Here is a 19,003-nt window from a genome sequence, read left to right on the forward strand (position 1 = left end):
AAAATTTCTTTTTGTTTCCTTACTTTTCTTGATTGCCTTTGCAAAGAAAGGAAAACACCCCAAACAGGAATCATATGCTCTTAAGTAATCTTTCCTTTTCTGTAGAAGAATGCAACTGAATAGAATAGTTAATAAATCTTTGACAGCTATTTTCCCTTTAATCTTAGCATTCTTCATTCTTATTATTTCTTATACTTATATCTCCTGCTTCTTCCATAAAATGTCATTTCTATTCAGCTTGCTGTGAACCCACTGAGGCTGCTCAGACTGAAAAACATTATTATAAATTTACACGTGGTCTGGGTCTGTTTAGATTGTTGAGGTTAAAGGCTATGACCCTGGGACGCCTGGGTGGCTCAGTGGATTAAGCGGCTGCCTTCGGCTCAGGTCATGATCCCAGGGCTCTGGGATCGAGTTCCACATCGGGCTCCTTTCTCAGCAGGGAGCCTGCTTCTCTCTCTCTCTGCCTCTGCCTGTCTCTCTGCCTACTTGTGATCTCTGCCTGTCAAATAAATAATTAAAATCTTAAAAAAAAAAAAAAGGCTATGACCTAGTTCTAAGTGCTCCTGTGAGGGATAATCACTTTTACAGTAAATATTATCTATATTGAAGGTTTCAGGGTATGTTTTTGGGATTTAAGAATAATATTATTTAGATTATTAAAAATTTTGTTAATTGTGGCCAACAGTCTTCTTAGGTGCAAACCATTTCATTCACCCTGAATGCCATTAAGTTTTTTAAAAGTCATGGGTAGGAATGCTTTGTTTTTATTTGAAATTTACTGTCTTAGAAATTTAACCCTAACTGTAGCGGCAATTTGTGATACATTGTAATGCCAGGTTCTGACTCCAAAAACATTATTACATGAAACTGTATGTACATAACCTGGGAATTTAACTCTCTTTAGCAACTTCCCAGGTTTTGTCAATTAACTGGCATCCATGAGTGTTTGTTTCTAGAATTTCCTAATTTTCTTTTCTTTGCAACGTTACCCTTGGACCTTGCTGATGGTTGGAATGCTTTTGCTTTGCCAAAGAAAAATCAAAATGTAAAAAAAACAAAAAACCCAAAAAACAAAAACAACCCCCCCAAACCAGAACAGTAACAAAAAACAAACCAAACCAGAAAAGCCTTTTCTTAAGACATAAGATTCATTCCAGAATAAAATGCAAATAATTGACTCTTAAAACTTGTCACGAGTTGTTTTTCTCAGTTTGGGATAATCTCTCCTCCACTGTCTAATTATTCAGGTAACAGTATTTGTCTAATGGTCAAGAGACCTCGACAGTTTCCTTGCTTGTTTTGCTATTAGGAGACAGGCTCAAAACATTCTGATCTGAGTGAACGGAGAGTCTTGTTCTTGATTCTTTTACATAAAATTGGGAAAGAACCATGTGGGGCTTATCTATGTACAGTTAGACTCAGTCATCCACTGATTTCTAGATTATGGAAAAAAGCTCAAGAGCTAGATCTTGGTAAAAGGGAATGGCTTTTGTTCTTTGTTTTAAGATATTAACAAAGTGTTTCAATAGCTTTTGTAACAATAAATATCAAAAACAAGGGTATTTACCTGGAATAACCTCAGATGTACAGCTTATGAAAATTATATTGTGTTTCTGACTCTCGGCTACGTCAAGCACTGCATGTCTCTTGCAGGTTCAAAGGCTCACTTACCGTTGAAATCAGAGTGAGCAGCCTAGTCAGTTGACTATTATATGTAAGTTTAGAAAATGGGTCTTAGAGGCCTGATTTTAGGAAGAGCAATAACAAATGCTTTCAGATCTTATTTTAAAACTCCTTTCTATCATTTGATGAAAAAAGTAGTGGACACTTAGATTCTTAAAAAAATATTTCCATTTCCTACATTTCACTGAATATTTACACTGTTTTATTGTGACACAGTGAGAGGATGTGAGTAAGTGGGGCTGCTCTGGTCTACTTATAAGTCAAGCAGAGAGAGTCAATTATCATACAGTTTCACTTACTTGTGGACCATAAAGAATAACACGGAGGACATTGGGAGAAGGAAAGGAAAAGTGAGTTGGGGGAAATCAGAGGGGGAGACGAACCATGAGAGACAAAATGAGGGTTTTGGAGGGGAGGGGCATGGGGGGATGGGTGAGCCTGGTGGTGAGTATTAAGGAGGGCACGGATCGCATGGAGCACTGGGTGTGGTGCATAAACAATGAATTATGGAACACTGAAAAAAATAAAATTAAATAAAAAAAACAATTGAAATGAGAAAAAAAAAGGCCATAATAATTCACTGCAATTTTTATCTTTTCCTGTGTCCTCCTAAGAACACATACATTGCTGACAGTTTTGAGGGAGAACGTGCCGCTTGCCTAAAATGCACATCCGCCTTAGTGATACTGTGAAGGTGAGAGCTGAAACCCATCTAATAAATACGAACTGGAGTCAAGACTCTGACAGTCACTCCCATCTAAAGGTCTGGCTCAAGGTACTGTCAGATGAGCAAACAGCAGGGCTTTGCTCTTAAAAAATACAGAATGATGGTTAATGTGAAACAGAATAGGAGCTAAAATTTTCTGAGCCCTTGGTGCTTGGAGTTGTATACATAATCATAATCATATCAATATGAGTATGCAAATACATAATCATATTAAATAATCCTATCAAAACAGGCAACTGTCAAAGCTTTGATAGCTTGAAATGGGTTTATGCTGAATCTGTGAGCAATTCTCCTAAAATTGGATTGTTCCAAGTAGAATTAGCCTGGTACACAGACAAGGAAACCCAGAACTGATTTCCATTTTCTCCCAAATTTCGGGTAGGATATGCTGTTCAGATCATTCTGCAGAGCAATCCTGGAGGTTTGTTTTTGTCTTTCTGCCCCTTTCAATGCAGATATCTATTGGTAACATAAAGTTTTGAACAGTGCATCCGCAGCCAAAGAAAACCGAACCACTTTGCACTGACGTTTTTCCAAAATATCCAAGCTGTAATCAGAAGCAAGCAATGCCACCACTGGACAGACAGGTCACAACACTGCAATGACGGGATGCATCACCCACTCACTGGAGTAAGCCCTAAGTCCTACCCCTAAATTTTAATACTTTCGGTTCCATATACGTTGTAACCTTCTCTATAGGTTGCTAAATTCTGAGTATTCTGCGAGGAAGTTGGGTTAAAAGTCTGTGCACTCTTTGCCACCTTCATTCTCTTCGCCTCTGCCCTGGACTTGTAACAGAACTCTATCAAAGCCACCAGCATTGCCAAGCCCAAGCCGCCAACCAGAATGTAGAAGACGCCTGCTACGTTGCTGAGGCTCAAGGCGCTCGTCTTGTCCTGGGGGAGATAAAGACAGTTCAGTTAGCTGTGGAAATGTCATCCATGGAAGGCAAAAAGAACACACGAAATCCAAACAGCTAATTAAAGCAAATGCCTAATGCAACCTGAAATTATTTACACGTATAAATCACTGATGGAGGTTTATGGATTTAAGCAGAAAGCTTACAGCTCTCAGGAGAAGTGAAATTATGATGATTACCAATAAAACTGTGTGTAATTACATTCAGTAAAATTTGTAATGTTTTATCATTATTAAATATGCAGTGAAAGCCACTATGCCTAGCCATATAAAAGCAGTTATATATTTACACAGGGTGGCAGAAGTGGGCTTATTATTAAGTTTGAAAATGGCATATTTAAAACCCAGTTACATGGGAAGGGATGTCTTTTGTGTTTCCCGCCATTACTTACACTTGCAATGTCTGAAATTTCTCTTGTATAAATTTCACTTCACATTTCCTACTTAAGGAACTAAGTTTTTTGTCTTGTTTTTGCTTTTTAGCTAACAGTTTCACATTTTCTTTACTGTTGCTTTACCAAATATATGTAAACAATGTGCTAGGGTAACTCATTATTTGTTTGTTCAGTCACAGGTATATGGTAAAGCTTCTACAAAGTGTCATTTTTACATATTATACACTATTTAGGAATAACTATGTATGCATCACAGTTAGGTAACTTAAAAATATACACATTACCAAGGTTAACTGAGACATAAATTACTTTTGTATGGACAAATTTAGGACTATTTTTATTGATTAAAAAGATTCTCTTTCCACTTAAAAATACTTGATCAGTTAATAGTTCAGACATATTATTCTCCAGAGCTTTAGATTACATATTATCTCATAATAAATTTAGAAATACTCAAACATAAGATTAGAAGATACTAAAATTTTAACAAGACTTCAGAATTTTTTTCATAGACTGGAAATACGTATGTTATATAACGTGATTTGAGAAAGTATTTTGGGTTAGACTCCCTGTAGGATGTCCTGTGGCTGTCATCTTCCCGGCTGTAGGTTTTGTACAAACTATGATTCAGAGACTTAAATATTTTGATTAGGAGAGTATTTAATTCAAAAGATGGACTATGTAGACGGTCCAATTAGCCATGACATTACCCAATTGGGCCAAAATTTAGGGTCATTTCATTTTTAAAATCATCTCTCATTAAATATTTATGCTTCTCGGGCTTGACACAGGGATTTGAGATAGTTGTTTCATTATTTGGCCAAGCTTGTCTCATTCCACTCTGGTTCAAAGACAGGGAAAAAGCTGATTAAAATGTAGGGATAAACCCCGAAAATGTATCCAGGGACATTACTTGGTCTCTTTCTTAACTGAATGGAGGCTCTCCTATTTAAGCCATTTACTTGTTTCGCGTCTTAGAATAACGAATATTTTTCTTCTTTTAAAAAAGATAAAGATTTTGAGAATCCTCAACTAGGGCTTTTGGGCACTCGTTACAGTCTATTATTTTGCTCAGGTAACTATATTCACTGATATACTGGAATGGAAACGTCATTGCACCACCGTTTACTCATACTCAGTGAATCAGGTCTCTAGATCTCTGCGCTAACAAGGATACGCGAAGCAGAGATCTGACCTTGAGGATATCATTTGCAAATGCTGATCTAGTAAGAGCATTCTGTCCACTGCACATCCGTCAGCGCAAAGCTGTAAGGGGGCCTCTTCAACTAAAGAGGAATGCTCGGCAACACAGTGACAGCAGACAACCTCCCAGTGCCATAGGGTGAACGTTAACCTCCGTCTCTGGACGGCTAGTGGACAGTCCCCCACTTCCTGTCCGGAGACCCCACCGGGTCCTCAAACAACATGTTTCGTGGCTCTCGCCTCCGAAACACACGAAACCCAGAAGCGCTACTCGCGTGAGTGGTAGGTGAGCCTGAGGATCCTAGAAGGACTTTGGTCCCTGTAGGTGCTCCTGCGGTTAATCTGGGCTCGCACCCAAGCCTGAGCAGGGGGGGAGCGGGCTGCAGTCTTCCGAGACGGCATGGGCCACACGGGGCGGGTGAATGGGTCGTGCCCTGTGACAAGCGCTCGCGGCTACGGCTCTGTGAACACAAGGGGGCGCCCCGGAGGGCGACGACTGACCTTGCTTCCAGAGTCCTTGGGTCCACATTCACCTTTATCGTACCACCACTTGTTTTTCAGCTTGTCTAAGACGCCTGCCTCACTGAGTTTCAAAACGGCAAGGTTTACAGGAGTTCTTCACGTGGAAAATAACATAAATAACATTATATATGTTATTTTATGTTATTCAAGTCAAACTACATTAGAATCGCATGGCAAAGTGACGGAGCAGAGGCCACAGGAGGCGCTGTGTCTCGTGCGGAGGCCCAGGTGGAGAACCAGGCCGGCGGCTGGGGCCTGCTCCATCACTTTAGGTAACAGGTGCATACTGCTAGGGAGGAGGGGTAAATAAAACGTATGCAATTACTGTGAACCCAAAACTATTGGCCTGGAGAGCGCTGCTGGAGCGTTTACAAGGTTCCCAGCAGGACGGTGGGAGTCATGCAAGATTTGCAAGCTCCGCATGCCCGCCCCCCCTTTCGAAATGAACGGCAGTGGCTGCAGATGGACAGGCTGGTGTGCAGAGAACCTGGCTCACACTGGTTTGGGCTCTCCCTACACTGGGGTTCAGCTGGCGGCATTTACTCTATGCCGTAAAAGCAGGTCTACACGGGTTGGAAGAGAAGGAGGGCGCACGCGGTACTGACAAAGGGTCTGGGAAGGTCCTTAGAAGACAGAGACATGAATTGTGAAAGTAGCAGCCCATGCGGACACTCTAGTTCTGGATTGTGGTATTTCACCTAAATAATATCACTATCTCGAGTCTATCACATTAACATGCCGTGCGTACAAAGGGGAGGGACTAGAATGTACTCCACGGATGCTTCCCACCAGATCCATGACAGGCTCAGGGGAACCGAGGTTTTTATGAACAAACTCTAGTCCTATAAAACCTCACTTTTCTACCATATTTGAGTCTTTCGGTACTCAGTGTTATATAGGGAGTCTCAGGGAGGAAAAGGCCAGTCATCACCGTCTCAGTGTTCCAAGGAATCTAAGAACTCCCTCGGTTTTCATTCCCATGTGAACACCTCTGTTGTATAAAGTAAAAGTCCAAGAGGATGGATGGGGAGTGGTAACTCCTGACATCCCTTGTTCTGTTTCCGTGCTTGGCTGGTTTCTGCTTCTCTTTGCTTTTACAAATATTCGGAGAGAGATTCATTGAATTTCTCTTGACATTTCTAAGGCTGCCCCAATCATTTTGTCTGGCTCTGTCTCCCAACACCTCACTTTTTCTAGGAAATATTGCGTGCACTTGGAGAGACATGACGTGCATTGATTTGCTAGGGGCTTAATTCCATAAATCTAACTTAACTGCACAACTAGGCAATACAGTAATGATGATGGTGATGATGGCAGCTAACACCGATGGAGCCCTTACTAGGTTCCAGCAGGTGTCGGAAGCATTTTATATGTTTGGATACTATGATAACCTGCATTTTACAAATGAGGAAACAAAGGCATGGAGAGATTAAATCATCTAGCCACACAGCAAGGAAGTAGCTGAATCAGGGTTTGTAATAGTCTGACTTGATAGCTTGTACAATTAAAAACATTCACAATGGAAGAGTCAAGAAATGGTTTCTGGTTAACTGCATTTTCTGATTAACCATTAAGCCAAAACTTTTTCTGTTGTTATGTTGTTGTTGGAACTGTTCGTTCTGAGAAAAAGTTTCTAAGGTGTTGTTTGTCTTTTTAACTGTTTTCTCATTATGATTTAATTTTTTATATCTATGTTGTAACATCTTAATAAGACTTGTTCCATTTAAGAAGTAATATGCATTTGCCGCATTGCTAGAAAATGACATCGTGTTTTGGAACAAAATCTAGTATGAGCACGATTTAACACCTTCTACTAAATGCCGAGTTTGGGGGTTGAGTAGGATGAAGATTTTGGTAAACTGGGGTGTTTGGTGAGTCTGGTCCCAATGTGGGCTTTACTATCTATACACCATGACCGACATTCATGAAGTGATTACAAAACCCCACCCCAGGTCGCTTGATGAGTTGTGAACTACTTGGGAATAAAAGCCTTGTCTCATTCGTCCTTGTGGGACAGCAGTTACCAAGTATTTGACTCAGAGTAGGTGCTCTGCAGGGCTGCTGTATTTAAATTATTTTGAACCCAGAGCAAGCTTTTCCTTTAATTGATAAGAGTGTTGAGGTCCCCACCAAAAGCCTTTCTAATACGTGCACAGGTGTATTCTATGAGCCTACACTGCACTTCTCGACTAGGGTGCTCCGGGAGGAGGACTTCATGCTGAATGCTGCAAAGGGAAGGAAAAGAAAGCAGAGTTTCTTTCAGTTTCTTCTGGAAGGGATGTCCTTAAGATCCTACCTTTCCCCTTCTCCCTTCACTTCTCCCCTTGCTTCTTTGTTCCTTCTGCTCTCCACCACAGGAGCTGGTTTTAGGGGCTCTGAGTAGATTAGAATTTTGAATTTAAGATATTCATTGGGAACCAAACTCAAGGGTCAACTGGCAGAGTATTGGGCACTGAGCAAGGAATGTGTTCCTGGGAGATTGCTGGCTTTTGTTTGCCGCATTTTTTTTCCTGCTTATGAACTCATACTTTTGGTAATAATCCCTTCATTCTTGCCTTGGCATCTATGGCTGTGGTAAAGGGGAGAAGGCCACTTACGACCTACTTTAAAGTCAGGAATGGGCTACAGTCTTCAAAGTGCTAAACTGGAAACGGGTATCATGTGATCTAATATAATTCCTAAAGAAGACATGATTTGGTAATCACATTTACGAAGTAATTTTTATACGAATGTCCACATTCCTGAGTGTGCCTGTTTTTATATGCATAAAGGAAAATAAGGTATAAAACAAAAAAATCAATAATTTTATACATCATTAATGATTACAGGCCTTGCCAAAATTTCCAGCTAGAACCAGGAGTAAGTAACTCACATCAAAAACGGACATAAAATTCTGTGTACAGTCTGTGCTCTGACTAAACCGTATCAGATTCATCAGGGAGGAAAATGAGTTTTACACATTGCAATGATATTTTTAAATTGGTTTACTGCCAACTGGTAAACTTCTATTACGTTATTCACAAGAGTAAGTATGAATTTCTTCTGATCATAGAAAAGACCACATTGCCCTAATATTATTAAGTAAATTAAAAAAAATGGATTTGGATACCCCAAATCCTGCCTTTCTACTTTATTATTTTTTAAGATGCAGGACCCTTTTTCTCACTTCTTTCCTTCAATGTTTGCATTTCAGCGTGAGGCCTGGGCTGAGGGCAGCTGGGTCAGAACGCCATGCTCTGGGAAGGGCTCTCAGAGAGGGGATACGGATTATTTTGTAGCCACAGGTTGTGACTAGAGGTCACTGACTAGTGACTCAGTTCAGTTTTCAGGTCTACTAAGTCATGAGCTCCTTGAGAAAAAGAGAATTCCCTTTTCCCCCACAAATATGGAGCGTGGCCCACTGAAGGCAGAAACTTAATAATTTGCGGCTGAATGGAAGGCTGGACAATGGCAGGCGGGTGTCCTGTCTCCTCAAAGGAGCCCATTCATGGGTGGGTCCCTGGGGTGGGGCTTTCCATGATTTTCCCCCTCTGTGAGATGAATTACTACTAGAAAGCTGAGTTTTCTCCCAACAAGAGTCTGTATTTGAAAGTCAGACAACGTCAGATTTCAGCATGCTTGGGCCGGGGCCTCCGAATGACCATATTCCCCCCTACACTGGTGTCATTTAATTTCTCTCCTGCCTTGGCTTCATACTCAGCAAAAGCTCAAAAACTATCTTTGTTCTCCAACTGAGCCCTTCTCCTCCTTATCTCACCTCCTCTGAGGAAGATCAGGCCCCACGGGAGGGGTGAGATAACTTTAAAAAAGAAAACTAGTCACCTGTAGAAGGTACAAAACAAAAATGAAACAGCAAGTGCCTCCTAAGTTAGGTGAGGGCATTTAAAACACCGCCTTTTATCACAAATTCAGAGTCGGGCATTATTAACACTTAAATGGTGATCACCTATTTGCTCAGCGATAGTACATCAGTCAACAACCTACAAGGAATGGTTTTTAGTATGAAAACAGAACTTCTGAGGGGACACAGAACATATTATGATATCATTTGGGGGGACTATTTTATGTTGATTCTTATAACATTTAAGATCTGAGGTAACGTTTTAGAATGTATCACTTTGTAGCTCATGTTTGGTGAAGTAAGTTACTGCATACCTATGGGGACAACAGATCTACTTTTGAGAGCTACAAGGTTAGATTTACATATATTTTTTGACAACAAATATTTAGTGTCCGTTTGGTACCAAACAATCGATGGGATACAAACAGATTAAAAGCCGACTGAGCTGTCCAGCCCCTCAGTGAAATAAACAGAAGTGAATTTTCTTACACAGACTTTTCCATTGTGCGTATGTTTCTGCTCTGCTTATTTTTCTCTGGAAAGATGTTTTAATGGACACTAAAATAGGACTTTGTTAATCATTTTTGTGGAATGTTAAGCACTGTTGTACTTCTCTTACACTGGTGATAAAAGTAAATATTTGTGAGCAAAATTTTTCTAATGGACTAGAAAATTTTTGCTTTTCTTTGGTGCTATCAGAGCATGTTTTCTTCTATTTCTAATTTGCATGGAAAATAGAGAGTGTAAATTTAAATAATTTCCTCTGCATATAAATATGTATTTACTTATGTTTTTATGGAAACTGTCAGAACACTGTAGGCAAGTTAGGGCGCCAAATATAAAGAGTTAATACTCCTTAAGTGAATATGTGGCTGGTGTTTTTGAATGGAGACGAGCTTGAACGGGTCTTGTTTTTGGAGTTGATCATTTTGTGATTTGATCCATTTACGAAGGCAAAAAATTCTAGTTCACATGACCATCTCTGACTTAACTTGGTATGTAATGAGGTGTGAAGGGTTCTGGGTGGAGACATGGATTTCTGGAAGGTATTCTAGGAAGGTCCACGTGGTGTCAAGTCATTGCTGTTACTCAAAAACACTTTGTAGGGGTCTCAGCACAAGCGGGCAAGCCAAAGGAGACAGAGTTCCCCTTGGTGTCTGCCCCCTCCCATCACTGAATTGCCCTTTCAAAGGCTTGGATCCCTTCCTGCTTTCTACAAGGGGGTTCGCAGGACTACAGGGTCTGACCCATGACTCTGTAAAGCCAGAGAGGTGCAGGCACTTTTGTAATGAGGTCTGTTCGTGTGTCCCCCAAATTGGTAATGGCTGCGAATATTTTTGCTTTGACAGTAATTGCATACTTGGGTTTCAAAGGGACTGGACTGGCAATTATAGGGGTGGCGGTGGGGGGGGGTCCAAGCTGCGTCTCCCAGCAGATGCACCTATTACTATACATACTGTTTACCCGCTTTTGGTGACATTGAGGCTGACCTTGGAGTCACCTCCCCCGCTGCCACATTCTCCTTTGTCGTACCACCATTTGTTTTTCAATTTGTCCAAGAGGCCTTGTTCATTCAGTTTTAAAACTGCGAGGTTAACAGCATTTCTTGAAACGATAAAACATATTTTGTGAGAAACTGCACAGCTGTTAAGATGTTAGAAGGAATGAGGACTTAAGCTCTTTTAGAAGCTTCTCCCAGGCGCTAAATAAACCTCTCATTTTGCGGTCCTGCAGCCCTGTCCGCCAGAGTCCAAACCGAAGGCAATGGGGACTAATTTCAAAGCATGTGAAACACGGGGTTACTTGGTGCTGCTCATTCTCAGAGCTCATTTATTCCAATAAATGACTCTGTTATCAACCAATGACATGGATTTTTCTTTCTTTTGCAAAAGAGCAGTAAACAGGAAGAACTGTGCCTTGAGCTCCTCTGCCTCTAAGAATGTCAACAGCTGAAGACACCGAGATGAAAATGCATTCCCAGAAGGAAACGTGGAACAGCATTCCGAACCAAAAAAGCAGCCATTCATTCATTTTTGTGAACGGACTTCATGACCACAAAGAATCCAGCTGAATTTTGGTTCCCTTTATTGTTTGCAGGAGTTTAGTTTCATTCATGTTTTATTTCACTGGTCTCAGAATCTAAGATTGGCATGCTGGGTTCGGTTTCCTGTGCTAGAAGTCACCGGATGGTCAAGAGAAAGGGAGTAGCAGCCCTCAGGGAAAAGGTCTTATATTTGAGTTTGGTGTAGATTCTTGAAGGGTTTGGATGCTATTTAGAAACTGGGCTGGCATGGCCAATTCCACTGCTGAAATTAAGGAACTGAACCCCAGGAAGCTGGGCTGCATGGGATCGGAACTTTGCAGACTCAAGATTCGGTCGCTCCTTGGGTATCTCTACCAGGGAAAAAGGGAGCAGATTCTAATGAATGTCTGAAAGGGTTAAAAATGTGTCACAGGCTTCTGCCTGCCAGGTATGTGGTTTCTTACTTGCCTCCAGGTTACAGTTTTTAAATGAGCCATTATGTCCTTCAAGAGGACTTCCCACCATTTCATGAAATTTCTGTTAAAGTGAGGGAGTGGCTTCTATATGGAGAGTTAGGGCTATGCTAGCTGATAAAAACGGAGTCTGCTGATGCTTTAATGCTGTACGAGTTAGAAATAAAACAGGACAGCCCCGTATTAACGAACAGCACTTGAAAACTGATTTGCAAGTGAAACGGCTGTCGACTAGTAAAAAGGGTTACATATTTCACCAGCCATCAGCCTGTGGAAATGCTTCTTTTCTTAAAATGTGTTTATCAAATTTTATGTAAACAATGTTCATTCTCCAATGTTGTGACAGTCTGATCCACTTGGAGAATAAACACTTCCCGCGAGTAACCCATGCACTTTGAGAGTATTAACTGTTCCGCCACTTATGAAATGCTAATTAAATAATCAGCCGCTCCCACCTTCCTAAGTGCCACACTGGTGGCCTTAAATAATGCATATACTTCCCAAAGTGAGCAGTATCAGGTGGTTGGTTTAATCACCAAAAGGACCATACCGAAATGCAAGAATGATGAATATTCACTGAAGAGAGACCTATTTAAAAAAAAATGTCATTGGGAGAAAGTTGTTTTAATTTATTTTGCACCTACAACAAACTAAATTTGTCTTCTAGTGATTTAAGCTGGACGACTCAAATTTTTTATTTTGGAGAAAATTATTTTTATATTCCACTTTATTTTAGCCTGAAACATTCATCTGAGATGTTTTAATGAACTGGCATCCCAATAATTTTATGAGTTGGTTTAGACCATTCCTTGGATAAAACCGAAGTCATTTCATGAGAGGGTTATTTAACAGGGTTTTTAGCCATATCCAAAGACAGTTCCACAGCACAGGAGAAAACAAAAAGCAAAATAAAGGAATGGATAAGGAAAAAAAGCTTCATGTTGAGAAAACCATTTGGAATAAAGTTTTCTACAAAATTATTCTAAGACATTGTCTTTCTAAGACCATCTAATAGGCCATGTAAAAACAGTTCAGTTTCACACCGCTATCCGTGTGTGTGTGTGTGTAACCAGCAATATCTGGTTTATATGATACACCTGACCAATAGGTAAGTCACTGCCCAGTTCACAAATCACGTTTTTCCTTCCAGAAACATGCAGCCCCTTGATAAAGTCTGCCTAATATTATTAAATGTACATTTACTTTTCTCTTAGGATGCATGGGAGGCCCCTGGTAATTAATATTCAGAAAGAGTCTTCAGGTACTAAGATTTTTCTGCACGTGAAAACTGCCTGTTTTCTACAGCTGACTACAGACGTCATTTCTGTATATAATCAGGTCAACCGACCTCTGGAGATTGCCATCTCAACTAGCATAAACCACATTAGAACATCTGCCCTATTTTATGAAACACGTTGCTTTTACATGTTATTAATTCTAAGAATCATCAAGTGACTTAAAAAATACATAAAGTTACTTCTTCACTCATTTTGCTGGAATAGATTTAATAGTTGTTTTTTTTTTTTTCTTTTTTTACTTAGGCAAGAGAAAAAGAAACCCTGAAGGAGGAAGCAGAGGCATGCTTAGGGAAGTCACAAGTACTGGGGGGTAAATGAGGGACACAGGAAGCAGACTCTCACTACAGCACGTTTTACTATTGCTTTGCAATCCCCTTCCTACACTTCAGACAGAGGTATCAGAGTCAAGGTCAGAAACGCAGATTAATGATCAGAGATATTCTGGTCCTGAGGAAGCCTCAGAGAAGCCAAAGTAGTGGTCGGCCAAGAAGATGAGTGTTAGAAGAGAAATGTGTGCCGTTCCTTATACTGATTACTCTTCTTGTCCTATAAAAGGCAGGTTTACAGATCAACTCAACCTAGTAGACTGTTATCATTTAAAAATGAAAGGAGAAGAAGAAAGAGTCAATGATTACATTCTTGCTGCAGGGGCATAAACCACAACTGAGAGCCCTGGTGTGTTGAAAAGGACCTTCCATAGAATGAAGTAGGACTCAGGTAACTTACTTCTTGCTTTTTGTACCTTTGGGGAATTCTAGGTAAGAAAAACCCTTCTCCAAGTTGGCTTTTTAATAGTGGTGAGATGGTGGGGTACTTGATGTAGGGTGGAAGGAGAATGATCTTTGAGTCAAACTCCAGAAGCTCAAGAAAACTGCCCAAGGTTTTTTATTCCTGAAATTTCCTTCCACTGAGCTTGAGATAATGAAAAGCCATACCGCTTCGCACTAACTTCCAGGACCCGTTCTTGTTAATGAGACTCTTGTTAAGACCACATACAACAGAAGCTCAAGAATGGGAACTAAGACCTGAACTTCTACTTATTGATATTGGGTAAAGTCATCTAGTGCAGAGATTTTCTTGTTAAAAGCATCTTAATTTGGGTGAAGATATCCATCTCTTCCACCCTTTCATAAATAATTTATCATTCATTTCTGTATGTTTAGATATGCTTTTATTCTTTACTCATTATATTTACTCCTGTATATATACAAGCGACCGTATCGCTTGTAATTTTTCTGATGGTGAGGTTTTAAAATGTACATCTGGGGACCCATGGGTGGCTCAGTTGGTTGGGCGCCTGCCTTCGGCTCGGGTTGTGATCCTGGAGTCCCAGGATTGAGTCCCGCATCGGGCTCCCTGCTCAGCAGGGAGTCTGTTTCTCCCTCTGATCCTCCCCCCTCTCACGCTCTCTTTCGCTCTCTCTCTCAAATAAATATCTTTAAAAAAAAAATAAAATGTACATCTGACAAAATATTTGTCATTTTTGAAGTTTATAATAGGAACATTTTTACAGTTTAAGTTTAATCAATGTTTTTTATGATTCCCTGGATTTAAGAATATTATTAGAAAGGACTGATACACCAGCCCTAGCCTTAGTTAACATCTGCACATGGGATATTTAGGGCATATGTAGTTTGTAGAACAAATAACTTGCAATATCGTATTTAGTCTGATTTAAAAAAACTCAATTCCGTTTTACTTAATAGGATCAGTATTTCATTGCTGGCAGTGATAGTGCAGTATATTTGAACATACAGTGTGATTTTGCTACTGCTTTATTATCGTTACAGGAAAGGATCTATTAGTTATATGCACATGAAAAAGTCTCATCACTTTTAGGCCTGTGCTCTCTTAACAGGAATGCTCTCTCCATACTAAACTAACACACTCTCTCTCTCTACACATACACGTAGGTATAGATATTGGTATATGAAGATTTTATTTCTAAGTAATCGAACTTATAACCCTGAGATCAAGAGTCGAGTTCTATTGACTGAGACAGCCAGGTGCCCCTAAACTCTGTAAAATTTAAATATCATGGGGTTCTAATGTCCAGAATATTTACCTGAATGATGCCAGCAAACTTTTTTTCATAGTCTCCAATTAATCTTAGTCTGTTTTTTAAAAAGTTAAAAACTGTGAATCCACAAGACATTGTGTCAACAGGTAAGAAAATCCCTTTAAAATCCACAAAGGATGTTACTAGATGATTTATGCAGAAGATCATGCAAATCATATAAAAAGCATTAGTCTTGGCTTGCAATTAAATTACTGTGAATTAAAATGATGCCAGTTCAATTCTCTGCCACTCGTGTTAGGAAAGACAAAAGTAAAGATAATGTGCAAAACAGTAAAGAACTAAATAAGATGGGTGTCCTCCTCCACTGATGACAGAATTAGGAACTAAAAAATGAAGTTAGATGACTGCACAACAAAAGCTTAAACACATGGGACGCCTGGGTGGCTCAGTTGGTTAAGTGGCTGCCTTTCGCCCGGGTCATGATCCCAGCGTCCTGGGATCGAGTCCCGCATCGGGCTCCTTCCTCAGCAGGGAGCCTGCTTCTCCCTCTGCCTCTGCCTGCCATTCTGTCTGCCTGTGCTCTCTCTCCCTCTCTCTCTGTGGCAAAAAAAAAAAAAAAAAAAAAAAAAATCTTAAAAAAAAAAAAAAAGCTTAAACACAGTTCTTGTCCTTGGAAATTACTGATAATGTTGATAACTACGTTAATTGGCTAAATATTACTGGTTAATAATAATTCTCTTTTGAGGAACCAAGTCTAATAAAGTTAATCAATGATGTTGATGGGAGTAATTGAATGAACCTCACAGTATGTTTCTGTAGCAAACATGGCAGGCAATTTATGTGCCCACCAGAAGAGGAGAAGGAAGTAGACGTGGGGAGACCCAGCAGTGGTTCTCAAGCTTGATTTGAGTAGAGTTACCATCACAAATACAGATGCCCAGGCCTAACACTGCTGGGTCAGGTCCCTCTGAATCAGAGGCACTGTGTATACATTTTTACAAAGCTCCCCAGGTTGATGGTATTGATAAGCACCCCTAATTCATATGGCTGAAGGCTTTACGACCATTCGAAGTTTTTAATGACCAGTAAAAATGATTACAATGTAACGTTAAGTGAAAAAAAGAAATAATTTGTATATTCACTTAATTTTAATTTAAGAATAAAAATATATATTTAGAGACAGAGACATTAATGGAAAAATATTGAGGAAAAAAATCCAACAAAGAGCTATCTCTGGACGTACGGATTAGGATTAGTTTGGATTGCATTTTCCTTTCTATGCTTCCCCACCCATCCAAAATTTTCTACAATAAGTGATACTTTAATAATAAGTAACTACAAACAAAAAAGCCTTCTCAATTATTTTCCAATTTTATATTATTTTTTCTAATTTTATATTATTTTATAATATTATGCCTAAAAGATCTGTTTTATGCAAATCAACATTTTATTTTGGATCCAAAAAAAAAAAAAAGAGGTAGAATTTAGGAATTGCTCTTAAGGATGTTATTAAAGCATTTATTGCTCCTGATGATGTGACTGGCTTTGGCCCACCTGGTTTTGTGTCTCTAGTCACAGGCTGGAGGACAAGGGATGATGTACTGGGCTTCTGCAAAGGTTCTGCCTTATTTGAAGGGAACAGGTCAGGCAGAGAAGTATGAGTAATGCATCAATTAGTAGGCCTCCCCCATCAGACAGGATCTGCAGGAGGTTAATAGAACTCTCAGAGGCCTGGAGAGAAGACTCGCTGTTTCACACATATTTACATAGACAAGGTGAGCTTAGGCTGAATTAAATGAATGTGATGGTGGGTAGACTTTAGTTCTGCTAAGTAGGCCATTAAAAAAAAAGTGTGTGGGGCGCCTGGGTGGCTCAGTTGGTTAAGCGACTGCCTTCGGCTCAGGTCATGATCCCGGAATCTTGGGATCGAGTCCCACATCGGGCTCTCAGCTCCATGGGGAGTCTGCTTCTCCCTCTGACCTCCCCTCTCATGCTCTCTCTCTGTCTCTCGAATAAATAAATTAAAAAAAAAAAAAAGTGTGTGTGTGTGTGTGTGTGTGTGTGTGTGTGTGTGTGTATGTATATACCTCTGTTTTTAGGAAAAGAATTTTCAGGGCTGGCAACTACATTTTCCCCCGGAACAAGTAGTAGAGACCCTAAGAAAAAAGTCCTTTTCATTTCTGAAGGAATTAGGAAAAAAATGCAATTAAAAAAGTCTTTCATCACACCACATCTTTTCTGAATTCCTTTTTTGCATTTAAACTAAAATTCCAGGGGTGCCTGGGTGGCTCTTGGTTAATCCACTCAGGTCATGATCCCAGGGGCTTGAGATGGAGCCCAGCCTGCTTCTCCCTCTCCCACTCCCCCTGCTAGTGTTCCCTCTCTTGCTGTGTCTCTCTCTGTCAAATAAGTAAAATCTTAAAAAAACAAAACAAACAAACAAAAAACCCATAAAATTCCAGATTGGAAAACTCATTTGATTTAGACTTTGTGATGCAGGAGATAAGTACATGCAGAAGAATTTCTAGGACCACTGTAGTAAGAAAACAGTAATTTCATGAGAAATGAATAATTTTTCACAGACTCTTGCACAGACTGCTGGTTCTCTTATTAAATGATGGTGGCAACTGTCACTACGGTCATGAGGGTTGCATACGGGAAAGTTTACCCCAGTAGAGCACGAGGAGATGGGAAGAGAGGAGCACAGGACAGATGGGGTTTTACTTTTGCAGTTTAATGATATTCCCCCCAAGTAAAGGTGTTTGGAGGAAATCAGCCACGAAACTGAGAAATGACAACAAGCCCAGAATTTTGTATAAAGTCTATGAATAACTCACTGAGAAAGAACTAGTTTATCGGGCAAGAAAATATAATAAGCAAATACAAATCAGCAGGCTGTCCTCTGATAAGCAGGTGAGGATCTGATCTTAAGGAAAGGCGTCCGTGTCCACCGTTCTACCCTTGCTTGGCTGTGTGTGGCCTTGGAAGAGTAACTGGTTGTCAGCATTATAAATGCTCCACTAAGTTTTCCATTTAACTTGCAGCTGTGCTGTTAGCTTTCTTCCCAAATTATCCCTTCCAGTAAACAAGCACACGGCTCTTTTTTGCTTCATTGGATTTGTGCACTTCTTTCCAAAGACAGGATTTGGGCTAAATTGCTCTGCATATATATGCACATGTTTTTAGAAAAGGTACTAAGTTTTAATTCCAGTTGGTTTACACAATGACAGGTAAGATTTGCATGAAAATGGCACTATCAACCAATAACTTGGTATCAAAATTAGGAGAGAAAATTTTTTCCAATGGACAGACAATTCAGACCCAACATGATGTATAATGAGCCTCTGAAAACCACTTTGATAAGGAAGGATCCATTGTCTTTGTTTTAGATTTTGAATGGCATATATGTAGTTAATTTAGTGCACAGAGTCCTCTGCGTTTCATACTCCAAGTGAGTCAAAGAAAACTAAATAAATTGTGTAGATACTGGGTTAGATTCCAGAAATGGTTTCTAAAGTGTGTGTTTTCTGCAGATTTTATTTACTTATTTGAGAGAGAAAGAGAGAGAGAGCATGAGCACGAGCAGGGGGAGCAGCAGAGGGAGAAGGAGAAGCAGACTCCCCGCTGAGCAGGGAGCCCAATGTGGGGCTCCATCTCAGGGTCCTGGGATCAAGACCTGAGCCAAAGCAGATGCTTAGCTGACTGAGCCGCCCAGGTGCCCCTAAAGTCTGTGTTCCTTGGAATTTGCATGACTAATTGCTATTTGAGGCCTAGGTCTGAGGAATGTGATTCTTTGAAGAAACTGTGATTTTTGTGAGGATTCTGCTGGTAATTTAGAGCACCAGCTAAAGACTGTGATGAATGAAAAAATTTCATTTTTAGTGTTAAACTTTTTTA

General features: G+C 40.0%; 1 protein-coding gene across 2 annotated transcripts in view; it reads right to left on the reverse strand.

Moving 5' to 3' along the window:
• The window catches only part of LOC111153760 (glutamate ionotropic receptor AMPA type subunit 4), a 388,143-nt gene that overhangs the window by 1,588 nt on the left and 367,552 nt on the right, over positions 1–19,003 (reverse strand). Inside the window, exons 14-15 of one of the 2 annotated variants that reach the window (XM_022512979.1) lie at positions 5,431–5,545; positions 3,175–3,309 (exon numbers count right to left, since the gene is read on the reverse strand). In XM_022512979.1, coding sequence (XP_022368687.1) covers positions 3,175–3,309; positions 5,431–5,545 — 250 coding nt within the window. Of the gene's footprint in view, positions 1–3,174; positions 3,310–5,430; positions 5,546–10,782; positions 10,898–19,003 lie in introns of both variants that reach the window. The other variant, XM_022512980.1, reaches the window with a different exon arrangement.

Source organism: Enhydra lutris, unplaced genomic scaffold (assembly GCF_002288905.1).
Source record: "Enhydra lutris kenyoni isolate GAN:26980312 unplaced genomic scaffold, ASM228890v2 scaffoldscaffold34, whole genome shotgun sequence".
In the NCBI taxonomy this organism is placed as follows: Eukaryota; Metazoa; Chordata; class Mammalia; order Carnivora; family Mustelidae; genus Enhydra; species Enhydra lutris.